Below are 15,219 nucleotides of genomic sequence, written 5' to 3'. Positions count from 1 at the left end.
AAACGGTAGTTTGGGAAAAAGTGAAACACATTCTCAAATAAAAACACTAGCACAACATACCCAAAAGAAAAATAACGCCATGGCTTTGAGGCACAATTGCATAATATGCCAGTATTTTAAATAGAGGGTGTGATAAATGGGACTTCATACATCAAGTTTACTCAACACATGGTCATGGACACTGTCAAACGAGGGCGCACTTTATGGAACGACAATACAGTCGCATACCACAAATAAGTCTTTGCAAAGAATTGAACCTCAAGTACCAAATCATTTTTTTTTTTTACATTACTTTAATAATTATAATAATATTTTTATCAATTTCTGGCAGTTGGTAAGTATAAATCATTCCAAAGGAATAAGAACTAACTTAAAGAACAATTCTAATTTGTGAATTAAGGGGACATTTTCAATGAAAAAATCTTGCGTTGTAACAGATATTTATCAGGGAATAACAGTTTGCATGTATTAAATACCACAAACTTTAATGATAAAATTTATCAAAACTGGACATTGGTGAGTGAGCCTTGTGAGATTATTCATTGTACTGGGATGTAATTTCTTCAAGACAGTCAAAAAATAGATTAGTTATTTTCTATAAAAAGTAACTTGTTTAAAATTTTAAATCTAATAATGTTATAGTTGAGAGCACACAATGACACACAGTACCATATTAGGGCAAAAGTTCAGTGTTTCCAAAAAATGTGAAAAAAATTATGAAGTGGACCCTGTCACACTACAAGCTCAACAACCGAACTTCGTTCGTTTAGGGGGAGAGAGTCTGGCATCAATGCGGTTGGTGAACTTCATTTTCACACTTCTAACCAAGTTTCCAAAACTTTCCAAAGCCTTCAGTGATAAAAGCTTCTGTATTTACTACTGAGATGTTCACAAGGTGATAAAAATTTACTTCTAATGTCGTATACAGTGCTGGGTTTACGGTAGTATTTTGTAATGTTTACCATCATGTCAGTAAACAGATTCATAAGCTTGGAACTTCATGTTTACCATCATATTTTAACATCAATTTGCATTGATCGCAGTGGTACCAATGTGACCGCTACAATTTCCATCATGGTTTTTATAATATATAAACGTGTGATGTTGCACTTGCGAACATTCATTTGAGAGGAGGGGGTTATGTCCTAAAGGAGCAATGTTCGCTTATTGAGCTTGTGTAACATTGTGTGATCATAGGTAGGATGATATAGTAGCACCTGACATGCATTGTTGTTTATATTGAAAGATTCATCATCAATAGTACACTCCTGTCATCTATTTACATCACAATCTGTGGATTTTACTTCACTGTCTCACTAACCACTAGTCTATCTGCTAGACCTCGGATGTTCTTCCGATATAATACGACACACGACAGAACATCGCTATCGAGATGACCTCACTGCGAACTTCGTTCGCTTATAGTATCGAAAGAAAGCCTGAACGTCTAGCAGCAAGACTAACTAACCGCTTGTAATGCTGTCAACGAGAAACGATTAATTTAACAAAGACACCAAGTTATCAGCATGCCTATCTGTAGAGATCTTTACATAATATTTACTATATGTAAATTATGTCACTCTATATGCTTATCTCAACAAGGGCTCATTTACATATTGACTTCATTTGAATATAGTCAATTAGGCCATAGATGTTGGTTAGTCTTTCTCCAACATCTATGATTAGGCTGACGTGCGTTATCACTCCACATTGTGACCAATCAGTTTGAGAGCAGTTTTTAAATCAATCAGTTTGAGAGTAGTTTCTAACCAATCAGTTGGGTGCATATAATTTTCAAAAAAAAAAAATAACCAGTTACCATTGATAGCATTACAAGCAGTCAGTGAGACAACGAATTGTCATTTTGAATATCATTTTCTCATATCATTAACACAGTATTTCATTATCCCAAAAAGTCACTGTCACCAACCACCTCTCTGAATTGTAGTTATAAAATTTGGCAAATCAGGTGTACAAGATGCCTGCTGTACACTTGGGTTAAGCATTCTGGGAAACAAAGTGGGGAGCTCCTAATCCCTTGCCCAAACAATGCTGAGGCTATTGTTTACAGAGACCAGGAGCTCCTAACTTGGTTTGTTTCCCAGAATGCCTTGTGCATGTGTATTGAAGGAGTCTGCTAGCCGGATTTGACAATTCTGATAACTCTATTCTTGATTAATTAACACCTTCGTTTTAGTGCATAGTAATTACTTCAGTCTGCTCATGAAGTCCTTAGTGAAAGGACAAAAACTTTAGACACAGCTTTCTAAAACTGTTTGTGTTGGAAATTGATGAAAGTTTAAACTACATTAATATGGCTATAATATCAATTCCTGAGAGGTTGCATGATGTAGAATTGGTGAAAATGACTTTTCTAATTGGTCCCTAAGCATACAGAAGTGCTGCTATGATAAAACCAGCCTCACTTTTGTTCCCTTGTAACAGGAGTACTCACACTGACAAATTTTCACTAAACACTGTGGTTATAATACAGTAATCATCTTCAATAATACCATAAAAATTGACACTGAATGTTTAGTTTCTGTCAAACAATGCTAACTGTTAATTGTAACTTTTGATAAATTTTAGATTCCATTCTTGTCTTTCTTTTAAAATAATATTTGTCTGAAAAATTGAAAAAAACAACCCTGAAAGGTGTAAACAAAGAGAAACCCAACAAAGTTGATTTTGCACACTGTGAAAATTTGGTCATATGAAACACACCACACACAAAAAACCAAGTTAAACACTTCAAGATGTCATACTTAATTTGAACTGATATACAAGAGGAATTAGTCTGAAAGGTCCAGCTGTTGGTCCGCATATGTAACCACTTGCTGTTAGTGAGTGCATTGTACAAGTGGAAGCAATGCCTGGAACTTTTCAGGCTATTAATATGAGGGGGAACAAAAAGTGTTGAATTTGGGTGTTTGGATAATGAAACTGACACACACCACATCTGCTGGGACTTGAGAGGTCAAGTTCATAAGCTTAGGTTTAAATTCAAAACCTCAACTACCATACTTAGCAAATCTATCTATATTTTAGTATTTTTTCTACGTTAGACTGTCCAATGCCATGTATTAGACACACTGTGGTTACTGGGACCCAGCGAACACTACATTTCACCACACGAGCTAAATAATCGCTTATCTTGAAGCAAAGTCAAAATGCATCACATATCAAAAACTTACAAAACTATCAAACTATGAAATATAGACATTACAATAGTCACTGAACATATATAATCACAAACAGATTGAGGGGTGGCCTACACAAACAGAAGGGGTGGTTCACCCCTCAAAAACCCTTTATGTGGATGTGGTTCGCCCCTCAAAAACCCTTTGTGGGTAGCACTACTGTGAAATGTACACTGATATTATTCCCCCATATTTTCTTTTGAGAAAATACTCATGACATAAGGGGCTTTGTCACTATGAGTCACCGACGGGTTGCAACAAAATCCTTAGGTCACAAACAATACGTTTTATGGCTGAATGAAGAAAAATACCAGAGATTTACATAATTCTAACTGTGCAAGAAAAAACAAATGACAATTTTTAACATTTTAACTCAAGTACATTGTAGAACTACTCATGTGTAGATAGAAATTGTTATGACGTAAAACAACAAGGGTATAAACTTCATATTTTCTGTTCAGATGTAAAAAAAACCAAAAAAACCCCATGGTTTGTGCACAGTATAATATGCTATGTTCACAAGACCACAGCAATCACAGTGTGTCTGTTATGACAATAACTGGATAGACTACACACAATTAGCAGTAACACTATACACACACGCACGCATGCATGCATGCACGCACACACACACACACACACACACACAATGTACTGGTCTATCCTTGCCTAACTAATCACACATAGTTTAAAAAAGTCATCTCTCTCAAAACAATTGGTATAAATGACTTAGAATTATAAATATGATATACACAAAATAGGCTGCTGCAAAAATACATGGCAGTCATCATTTTAAGTACAAAAGTTCACATCTATAGTTTCACTTATTGAATCTTATTGGGTTGGTTGTTCTGTAACTGTCTGTCCTTGTTGCTGGTTGTCCTGGTCTGTAGTACCAGTGACTGGCTGTTGGATGAAAACTTGCTGTGGTATGCCGCCTTGTTGGATCTGATAAACCATCTGACAAAATGAAGAAGAGGAAAATCATATACCTACCATATCACACAAACAAATTAATTAAGGGTCTGCTCTGGAGGCATAAGTAGGTGCATCTCTCTATGATTCGTACACATAAAGTCATTGAAGTTTCTAGACATTTGTCTATTCACTGTTGTCATTGTAAACTACAATATTTCTGTAGGACAGTTTTACATAGGTATATAATACCACAAATAGTTCAAGTAAATAAGATTTAGTTTACATAAAGAGGTCAAGACTGCAGAGTTCAGTGTTTGACTATAAAGTGATAGTGTGGCAAGAATGGTACTTACAGACTAGTAGTACAATCAGCAAGTAGTTATAATTATAGTATAATCAGCAAGTAGTTAGGAAAGCCCGCTCAATTGTTTTATCTAGTAATCATGTTTTATCTACAGAGTTTGACATACTTCCCTCTGGTCGTCGTTTTAGATGCCCGGCTTGCAGGTCAAACCGGCGCAAGTTGTCATTTATTCCCACCACTGTGCAGCTTATGAATGATTCGTAAACTTTGTGAGTGATATAGATTGTCTTAGTATCGTTCTGTGTCTCTGTATATATTGTTTTGTATATTTGTTTGTATTTTTTGATATATTGATGTATTGTATTTGAGCCACACTTTTAATTGCCCATGTCTGGGATGAATAAAGTTCTATTGAATTGAATTGAATTGAATTGAATTACATACATGAGTGGTAGCTGATAGCATGGTACGAATGTCGTATCTTACAGACTAGTAGTACAGATGTGAGTGGTAGCTGATAGCATGGTACGAATGTCGTATCTTACAGACTAGTAGTACAGATGTGAGTGGTAGCTGATAGTGTGGTGTGAATGTCGTATCTTACAGACTAGTAGTACAGATGTGAGTGGTAGCTGATAGTGTGGTATGAATGTCGTATCTTACAGACTAGTAGTACAGATGTGAGTGGTAGCTGATAGTGTGGTGTGAATGTCGTATCTTACAGACTAGTAGTACAGATGTGAGTGGTAGCTGATAGTGTGGTGTGAATGTCGTATCTTACAGACTAGTAGTACAGATGTGAGTGGTAGCTGATAGTGTGGTATGAATGTCGTATCTTACAGACTAGTAGTACAGATGTGAGTGGTAGCTGATAGTGTGGTGTGAATGTCGTATCTTACAGACTAGTAGTACAGATGTGAGTGGTAGCTGATAGTGTGGTGTGAATGTCGTATCTTACAGACTAGTAGTACAGATGTGAGTGGTAGCTGATAGTGTGGTGTGAATGTCGTATCTTACAGACTAGTAGTACAGATGTGAGTGGTAGCTGATAGTGTGGTATGAATGGTGTATCTTACAGACTAGTAGTACAGATGTGAGTACATGGTACCTGATAGCATGACATGAATGGCATATCTTTAAGTTATAGACAACCATCGTCAACTGTAGTCAACGATTTGTCTGCCTTTGGCTGAGTCTGCTCACTCTCTAAGAATGTCAGATGGAATATTACCAACCTGTCCTGGTGCTAGTTGAGTGACAGTATCTCCTTGCCCTGTTTGTTGTTGTTGTTGCTGCTGCTGCTGCTGTTGTTGTGAGGCTTGTGTAACTTGTATTGTCTGTGGCTGACCTCTCTGCTGTTGTATATACTGTATCTGTGCTTGATTAAGTTGTACCTTGGTATACAAGGAGTAATATAGCATTATAGTACATTTATGTACTAGAGATTATTGTTTGATCGATACTATCGGTGTGTGTGTGTGTGTGCATACTAGTGGTATTTGCATTGCAAAGCAATACATGACAGAACCCTATGACATGTGAGTGCAAGTGTGGTGTACTCTGGGTAATTGCACGAGTGTTTACAATGTTCTCTGCCCGTACCCATACTTTCATGAAGGTAGCGAGTGGAAGTGCTGCAGAAATCACTGCAAGCACGATTGTAAATACCCCTGAGTACCCACACTGGAAATCACATGGCATGGGGTCTGTTAATATTAAGTATGTTATCTGAAATGGCAAATTTCCAATAAATCATTAAAATCATACAGCGCATCCCCATTTGTATATCATTTGCAGGCAGGTATGCAATAATGTTTTCGGTATTGCACTGTAGTGGAAATACCACTGGTATGGTATACATGCGCACCAGTGTATCTGTGGAACATAAGTAATACTGAAAACATTGTAGACACGTATGCAAATTATGTGCAAATGAGGGTGTGATTGCTCCTTGCACACAAACTTGAATAATCACGCAGTGCAATTTTACGGAAATTTCCTGTTTGGATAAATATATATAATAAAATATTAACCTCATGCCTCGCCTCATGAGTTCCTGTGTGGGTGCAGGCTTGCAGTGTTTTTCTTCTGCACTTTCACTCGCTACACTCATGAAAGTATGACTGCAGAGAACACTGCCAGCACTCATGCAAATACTTAAAGTATGTCACACTTGTACTCATGTATCAAGGGGTTTGGTCACAATACTACACATATATGAATAAAATGTTTGTGTAACACGTGGAAAAGAACATTTTAATACAGGGTGACTGCTGTACACACGATAATGGACAAAACATTGTGAACATCACAAGTTGCAAAGTACAGTTGCTATTCACGTGAATTTCAGAAATACTGAGAAAAAATACTTTCTCTGCTGAATAACAATTTCTTGTATAATATACTTGTGAACCACAGTTGGGAAAAATACATTTGTAGGGATAGGCATTTTGGAATTCAAGGTGACTTTGGGAAATTCATTTTGTACCTAGCCTGTTCTTACTTTTGGAAATATCTTATGGCTAGAGTGGTTCTTATAGCCATGACAGTGATAAGTGTCATGATAATCTGTCTGTAATGATGTCCAAACGAAGTTAACCACATTTATAACAATGACTAATTTGTACAAAATCAAAGTAGCTTAACTAATTCCAGACTTCGCCACATGACAGCTTTTTTATGGTCCTTTTGAAATAATAAAAGCAGATGTGGGTCACCATTTTTTCAAGGAATTGACAATCGTTCACTTTCTCACCAAGTTAACTAAGTATTTGGTTGCTATTTGGCTTAACTTTAATATCATTTTGACCTTAATTTGCATGGTGACCACTGTTTTTTTGCATGCATGGTGATCACTGTTTTTTTTGCATGCACAGTGACCACTGTTTTTTTCTTAATTTTAATAAGCAATAGACTGGAGTGTTCTTGAACAATGTAACTGCAAATGTTTACATTTTTTATATTTGAGGTGCATATATCATGTTGAAAGATACTTACTGGAACTTGTTGTATCTCTCCAGTATTAGTGACAACTTGCTGTACTGTTCCTGGTTGCAGTTGAGTTGTTTGACCTTGCTGGGTCTGTATGAGTTGAGTTGTTTGCTGTGTTTCTGTTCCCGTTGCTGCTGCTACAGTTGGCTGTGTCTATACAAATGATAATAAGATGTTTCAGACTTTTATATACGAATACACTAATGTAATGAATTGCTAAAGTTTACTGTGTTTCTGCTCCTGTTTTCCCAACTACACATGGCTATGTCAGAAAAATAAAATAACATAAAAATAAATACTTACTTTAAATCATTAAGATTAATTTGATAATAAACAGTTTGCTGCATTTCTGTTCCTATTGCTGTATTGTTGTAGTGAACTTGGTGCAATTTCTTTATTTACCTCTGTTTCCTACTATTATTGTCCTTTGTTCTTTTTGTCATGTGAGTGAGCACCACTGTTCTTGCATCTGACACAACATTCAAATCCCTAGGCTGTAAGATATGTTGTGACGTTTTGCCCTAACTGGCCGCCTCTCAAAGGGGTTGACCGATGTGTGAGAGCGCCCCATCACGGCATACTTTACAGACTATCAAATCCCATACTTACATGTAGCCAATTAGAATCCATCTTAAGTTACCGTACAATATAAAACTTGACAATCAAAATTGAAACAAAGAACCATCAAATAATAATAACAACATCATTGTCTGCACGCTGCACTCGAGCTCTTTTTAAACAGAATGTTCTGAGGTACTTTACCCATATGTTTCAATGCGTTCTCATTGGTTGAGTAAATCCACTCAGTGCACAGGATTTGAACATGAACTCATATGGTACTGTGTCAGATGTAGGATCAAGGTGCTCACTCACAGATAGGAAAACAGAGGTAAATAAAGAAATTGCACCACGTTCACTACATTAGATTTTAATGAGATTGCACCTACCACTGATATTGGTGTTGTTGGGGTCTGTGTTACTTGAATTTGTTGAACTCCTTGTATTTGCTGTCCTGGCTGGGCTTGTATTAATTGTATTTGTTGTCCTGGCTGTCCACTCAAGGTGATCAACTAAAGAAAAAAATATTAAACACGGGTTAAAAAATATGCAAAATTTTGTCTCAGACTCAACAATGTGTAACATTTCATCTCAGGAAACAAGTTGCAGACCAATTTTCACAGTTTGCTAGTAAGGAAAACAACAAATGTGACAATATTCCTGGACATAATTAATAAGTGTGAAAATTTACAAGCATGTGATTGACCAAAGATTTAGGAGACTGTGGAATCGTAAGTTTTAACTTGGAATTTATTTGCATTGTTTTCTTTAATGTTTATTAGTTTTTCACTAAAATAATTCATAGATGCAATGCGACACCTTCCTAAATATGTGAAAAATAAGTTTAGTAAAAGACAGACAATTTCTATTTTTAGTGAAATCCCTTTAAAATATATTATTTGATAGTAAATGTTTTGTAAAATACATCTAAATAGATGAATCTAGTAACAATGTACATAAAATCGTTCACATCTAAACCACCAACCTGTCCTGGTTGCCCTGATGTTACCACCTGTCCTTGTACAGGTTGTGTTGCAGCTGCTGTTGTTGCAACTGTTGCTACTTGTTGTGTTGCAGTAGCAGGTTGCTGCTGTTGTTGTTGTTGCTGCTGCTGCATTTGAACTGCATGGTGCTGGGCTAACTGGAAGTAGTACTGTACTTGGTCTGGCATCATTGCTGTCTGTCTGACTTGTTCATCCTGAGTGGATTAAAATATATAAATAATCAACTCAAAAACTGCTACATTATGAATCAAAAACTAAAATTTCATATTCACAAGTTGGCTAAATCTTTGTTGTATTAATTCTCCATACCTGCAATAGCTTTTTACCTCATGCTAGAGGGTCAAAATAGAACAAGAAGTCTGTAAGGTATGGGGATACCTTACAGACTATGGGGATACCTTACAGACTATGGGGATACCTTACAGACTATGGCCCATGGGGATACCTTACAGACTACGGGGATACCTTACAGACTATACGGATACCTTACAGACTATGGGGATACCTTACAGACTATGGCCCATTGGGATACCTTACAGACTATGGGGATACCTTACAGACTATACGGATACCTAATTACAGACTATGGGGATACCTTACAGACTATGGCCCATTGGGATACCTTACAGACTATGGGGATACCTTACAGACTATGGCCCATGGGGATACCTTACAGACTATGGGGATACCTTACAGACTATGGCCCATGGGGATACCTTACAGACTATGGGAATACCTTACAGACTATGGCCCATAGGGATACCTTACAGACTATGGGAATACCTTACAGACTATGGCCCATTGGGATACCTTACAGACTATGGGAATACCTTACAGACTATGGGGATACCTTACAGACTATGGCCCATGGGGATACCTTACAGACTATGGGAATACCTTACAGACTATGGCCCATAGGGACACCTTACAGACTATGGGAATACCTTACAGACTATGGCCCATTGGGATACCTTACAGACTATGGGGATACCTTACAGACTATGGGGATACAGACTATGGGGGTTCTCAGTCTGATCTTTTTTTTCTATAAATTTCATGCACTCTACTTACCTGTCTCTTGGGAGGTTTCAGTTCATCTCTTGGAACAATGTCAATAAGGAAATCAAACTGATCAAACTTTGTGATTGCCATGGCGATGTCATTTCGCTGTGAAGAGGAATAAATTATCAAGACAAATGAAGTATACATTACTGATTTCTAGAGATTCAGATTTCCTCAAATGATTAAGTCATGTTTAGCTAAAGGTAACATCAACAAATGAATACTGTGTGTGTACTTTATTTTCAATTATTTGAGTATCATGTGTCTTTTATAGTCTTGGTTACCAAGAGTCTGGCTGCTGGGGGCTCTGCCTACGAGACCGCATCCAGACGAGAGTCTGGGAAAACGAGATTCCAACTACCCCACTATGGAGGTCACACTGTACATTTCTTCCAAGCATAAAAATTGGGCTTACAAGTCCTTGTTGTAATTAATATATATCAGTCACTTGAGAAGTGATAGTCTGTAGTGAAAGTACCCAAATCGTTCAGCCTGCACTGTTAGATGTGAAATACTCCCCATGATGCACTGCACCAGAGGCTACTTCCTGCGTGGGCGAGTTGAAATTTCATTTCCCCAGACTCTCCTTTGGGGTGGTCTTGTAGGCAGAGCCCCCAGCAACAAGAGGATGAGTAACCGAGACTAGACATTTTATGTACATACCTGTAATGTCCTCCTTTTATTGTCCTCTGTATGGATCCAAGCTCTAAGAGATAACTCACTTATAAAAATCTCAGCAGCTTTTGAAAACAAAACAGGAGCTTCAGCACTGATCATCTGAAAACAATTCATATTTAGTGTTAGCTAGATACAGTGAACAATACACAAAACAAAGAACAAATACATGGATTCTGTTGACAATACATGATGTTATTCCCAGTACTTATGAAAACACACAGTTATGGTTGCTTACATTACAGTAGAATGCTGTACAGCACAGTACTATACAGTACAGTGCAGTACTATATTATGCAAAATGTACAGGACAATACACTATATATGTACTACCTATACAGTACAGTACAGTACAGTGCACAGTACATTATAGTACAGTGCAGTGCAATATAGTAGTGTACAATACAGTACTATGCAGTGCAGTAGTGTAGTGCAGTATTGTGCAGTACAGTACAGTACAGTGCAGTACTGTATTATACAAAATGCACAGGACAATACACTATACTAGACTACCTATGCAGTACAGTACAGCGCAGTGCAGTATAGTAGTGTAGTGCAGTATTGTACAGTACATCGCAGTACATTATAGTACAGTGCAGTGCAGTGCAATACAGTACAATACATCACACTACAGTACAATACAATACAATACAGTACAGTGCAGTGCAGTGCAGTACATTGCAGTAAAGTACAGTACAGTACAGTACAGTAAAGAACAATGTAAAATATAATGCAGTAAAGCATACTAATATATGGTATATTACAGTACACTACAGTGCAGTACAGTAACAACACAATACAGAACAAACACACACACACACACACAACCAAGGTTGCTATGGCTATACCTTGACATCTTCATCCATCTTCATGATCTTCTTTATCCTTGCAAGTGGAAGTTCCTGTTGCTTGAAGTCATCCTACAAAAAATATCATCAATTTAAGCACAATTACAAAGACATGCATAATACATGCACACGTATGTGTATAAGTCCCTCCATGTAGTACACACAGCATCATTCTTTAGGTGATCCTTTCTACACATTATAGTTATACTACCAATACAGTGATGTAGTATAGAATATAGTTCATTATAACACTCCTTCCATTGTTTACTGAAAAATAATTTCTGAATAAATGTTTATATGGTTAGCTTTGGTGTTTAAAAACTTGGTTTGGATAAGAATCGAAACTTAGATGTGAATAAATAATGATTTGGCACAGCAATTGGAAAACTGTCAAAACAAAAACTTGAACCTAGTTATTTAATCATTATGGCTCCAATGATACATAATACTAATGTGACAATCTTGGATTGAATCCTTGGCCTTAGGTACTCACTGTTTTCATATTCCTGATGTCATTGGACTGTTTCTCCCAAAATGTTGCTAACTGCTGTTGTGCTTCCTGGGTGTTTGTACCACCTGGAGTAGTGGGAGTGGCTGGGAATGTAGCTTCAGACATCTTGGATTGTTGTAGTATTAACTAACTGTTGGTAAGAAAATAAGAAAATAGTAACAAAAATGTTCAGCTTGGTAGATAAAATGACTTACACTGGTTATAATGTACTAACAGTTCAAAGTTTGTTTGTTTAGCATTGAGCTTGTGATCTGTCTTGGTTGACGATCTTCATCAGAACGACAAATTTCACAGTTACATCTGACCACTAGGTCAGAAATGCTAAAGAAAACCTTTTAACTGCTTCTGCGTTATAACCTGTGTAAGTAAAAAAATATCTGTAAAATTCACACCATATGGACATTTAGTCTAACTTTACCAGACACAGGCAGTCGATATCTCCTGGAGGATAAATTGTTTATGTCAGCCATCTGTAAATTGTAATGCTGTTACCAATCAAACATAATTAATTCAGTAGTGGCTGGGGAATTATTATTTTATTTTTATATTACAATATTACAGATAAATCAGTATTATACCATGTGCAAGCCATTGGTTAATGGCTGTGCATGTGCATGTTTTTTGAACGCAAATATGGATTATATCACCCCGGTCATTCTGCATCACGACAAGCTAGCTGTGTCTACCGGTACATCACTGGTTTTTGTGGTGCTTGAACTATGAGTGACCAGTCAAAATTGACTTTATTTTTACCAATTTTTCATAAACTATGCTTGAGGAGTTATGTTATTCGATCCCAAACAATTTTCTACATTCATTTGGATATCTTTGACTTAAGAGTTTGTCACTAGTCATCTCGTGACTCATAGTGACAAGGTCCATTAGATCACTCACATTTCCTTGGCTGAACAATCATAATAATTGTTTGAATAATATTCAATCAACCAACTCAAAAATATTTCTGAGGAAGGTGCTAAATTATGAATCAAAACCAAAAATTACATATTCATAGGTGAGCTGGATTTTTGTTTTGCGATCAAAATTATTGTTATATTCAATTTTATGGGCAGAGCTTAAAAAATGCCTCTTGTTAATGTTACACTCATTTGGTGTGCAGAATACCTGTGGAACCATAGACTCTAGTGTAGGGTCTATGCTGTGACCTAAGGGTTTGTCACTACTACTGTCCAGGTACTCATAGTGCCAATCAACCCCCCCCCCCCCCTTGTATTTTCTTGGCTAAACATTGATCATTTGTCAGGGGCAATGTGGTATGTAGTTAGTGTGGTTAGGGTAATAAATACAGCTAGTCCTTGGGGGGATGAGCAGAATTTTAAAAAAAAAATCAAAATGGCAGTTTATAGCATAGCTGTGTAAGTAGTCCTTCAAGACTACAGGCACTAGGTAGGCTATGAGGAGGGGTTCTAGATAGGAAATCTTCACTTCAAATGTACTCTGCATACAGCATATATGTTCTGTAGCACTAGCTGTGTGAATTTATTTTATCTATAAGCTATTTTTGGTCTGAAAGAATGTTTGGTCGAGATGGACAGTCTGATTCTACTGTGTTACTATAAATGTAAAATTTGTCAATCGCAGTTGCATAGGTGGACAGTTAAAATACACTATGATGAGATGAAAATGTCAGCATCCCTGCACACAATACAAAAAATGTATAACGATAACGTTTTACTGTGTGTTTTTTAGTCAAGAGCCTTGCTGTCTATGCTTTTTCGTCCAAAAAAATGAGCGATACCATTGTCGACATGTCACGGTAAACGAACGACAAACTACTACGTACGAACAAGCAGTATTTCATTTGACCATTGATGGCTTTCTTTTTACTTGTCGCGAGAACAGAATACGTATGCTAAGATGAACTTCGGAATGAAACATAGCGACTTCGACTTTCGGTGGCTTGGAATTGATCCAGAATGGTAATATTTAGTCTTGTGTGACAGAACACGTCACTGAAGACCAACCAAAACATATGAACAAGCTCAAAATTAGCAACTGAGCGACAGACAAGTAACAGAGAGAGATACTTTTGAGAAAAGTGATCGAATTTCCTGATTGCATTCCTTTGTTGGTGGGTATGTGTAGACAAAATGGCGTGTCTGGTGACGGTAATCACGGACGGACACGATGCAACAAAAACAGATTTTACAAAATAGATTTCTTCCCAGAAATATCAAGTGTCCTTCGGGGTAGATTTCACGTGTTCTAGGTGGGCTGAAAGGGTTTGAATCCAGTGACCTGGGATGCTCTCGAAGCTGGACCAATTAGAAAATGGCGTTGTCTGCACCAATCAGACAACAACCCCCGCGACCAATGAGAACAAAGACACACAAAATACACATAATACCCCAAATATTGTTTCTTTCAAAGAGACAAGTTACGGAACTTACTTAAACATCCTTGGCATCACGAAAAATTCGACGCAAATGTGTGAATATTTCTCTTACCTCTCAAATAAGAAATTTTCCGTCAATATTTCTTGTCAAAATGGCGGAATAGAGGATAGCGTTTTCTCAGAACCATGTACTTTGTGAAAGGGGTGTCATGAATAACACGATGACAAACATAATAATATCTATCATTATTTTACATTGTAATAGAAAGAAATTTTCTAGGAAGCTTTCTCAAACAATTATACGTTTGATAAAATTACACAGAGCGAAAATTATTTCAGAATGTACAAAGAAAAACAATGTGATGTAATGTTATATCACAAATTAACCCACAAAATAATGGTATCGCCGGCTTCTCTTCTCGTCCTTCTCTCGTAAGTTTATGACATCTCGCGAGATGATGCTTGACTTCAAATACATGGAACTCGTCTCTGGAACTCGTTCAAGTCGTTGAACACAAGAGATTGGACTACGAGCAGAGAAAAAACATTACACGAGCAAAAAGAAAAACAGAAAAGGAAAGGAAAGCCTCAAGGAAAGAGTATAGGAGGAATTAAATAAAATCTGGCAAATTCACTGCGAGTTGTAACTCACCGAGGCTAGAGAGCTTCAATGCTGTGACGACCACTGTGACTACAGGGGGAAAAAAAAAAAAAAAAAAAAAAAAATTAAAAATAGGCCTACACATTTCCGCAATACAATGATTAAAATGTAAATGTATGTTTTGGGTATCATGT

General features: G+C 36.9%; 1 protein-coding gene across 2 annotated transcripts; it reads right to left on the bottom strand.

Annotated features, from left to right (window-relative positions):
- Positions 1 to 331: 331 nt before the first annotated feature.
- On the bottom strand, positions 332 to 14,575 carry LOC144445454 (nuclear transcription factor Y subunit gamma-like). Of its 2 annotated transcripts, none has more exons than XM_078135008.1 (10): positions 14,537 to 14,575; positions 12,054 to 12,201; positions 11,561 to 11,632; positions 10,701 to 10,814; positions 10,047 to 10,142; positions 8,957 to 9,169; positions 8,361 to 8,483; positions 7,420 to 7,566; positions 5,658 to 5,816; positions 332 to 4,160 (listed from the first exon to the last, which is right to left on the bottom strand). In XM_078135008.1, the coding sequence occupies exons 2-10, from the start codon at positions 12,174 to 12,176 to the stop codon at positions 4,035 to 4,037; spliced, it is 1,173 nt and encodes a 390-aa protein (XP_077991134.1). In that variant the 5' UTR covers positions 12,177 to 12,201; positions 14,537 to 14,575; the 3' UTR covers positions 332 to 4,034. The 2 variants fall into 2 exon arrangements, with proteins under 2 accessions (XP_077991134.1, XP_077991135.1); XM_078135009.1 differs by having other exon boundaries at positions 8,364 to 8,483.
- Between the last annotated feature and the right edge of the window lie 644 nt (positions 14,576 to 15,219).

Source organism: Glandiceps talaboti, chromosome 14, assembly GCF_964340395.1.
Source record: "Glandiceps talaboti chromosome 14, keGlaTala1.1, whole genome shotgun sequence".
NCBI lineage: Eukaryota > Metazoa > Hemichordata > Enteropneusta > Spengelidae > Glandiceps > Glandiceps talaboti.
Note: the sequence above shows the minus strand (reverse complement) of the source record. Positions and strands in the feature narration are given on the sequence as shown.

Excerpts from the sequence above, each read along its gene's own strand:
- LOC144445454 (XM_078135008.1), bottom strand. The coding sequence starts at position 12,176 with ATGTCTGAAGCTACATTCCCAGCCACTCCCACTACTCCAGGTGGTACA. Across the intron at positions 10,815-11,560 it reads AGATGGATGAAGATGTCAAG|ATGATCAGTGCTGAAGCTCC; the intron begins GTATAGCCATAG and ends AATTGTTTTCAG. Across the intron at positions 9,170-10,046 it reads TGAAACCTCCCAAGAGACAG|GATGAACAAGTCAGACAGAC; the intron begins GTAAGTAGAGTG and ends TAATCCACTCAG.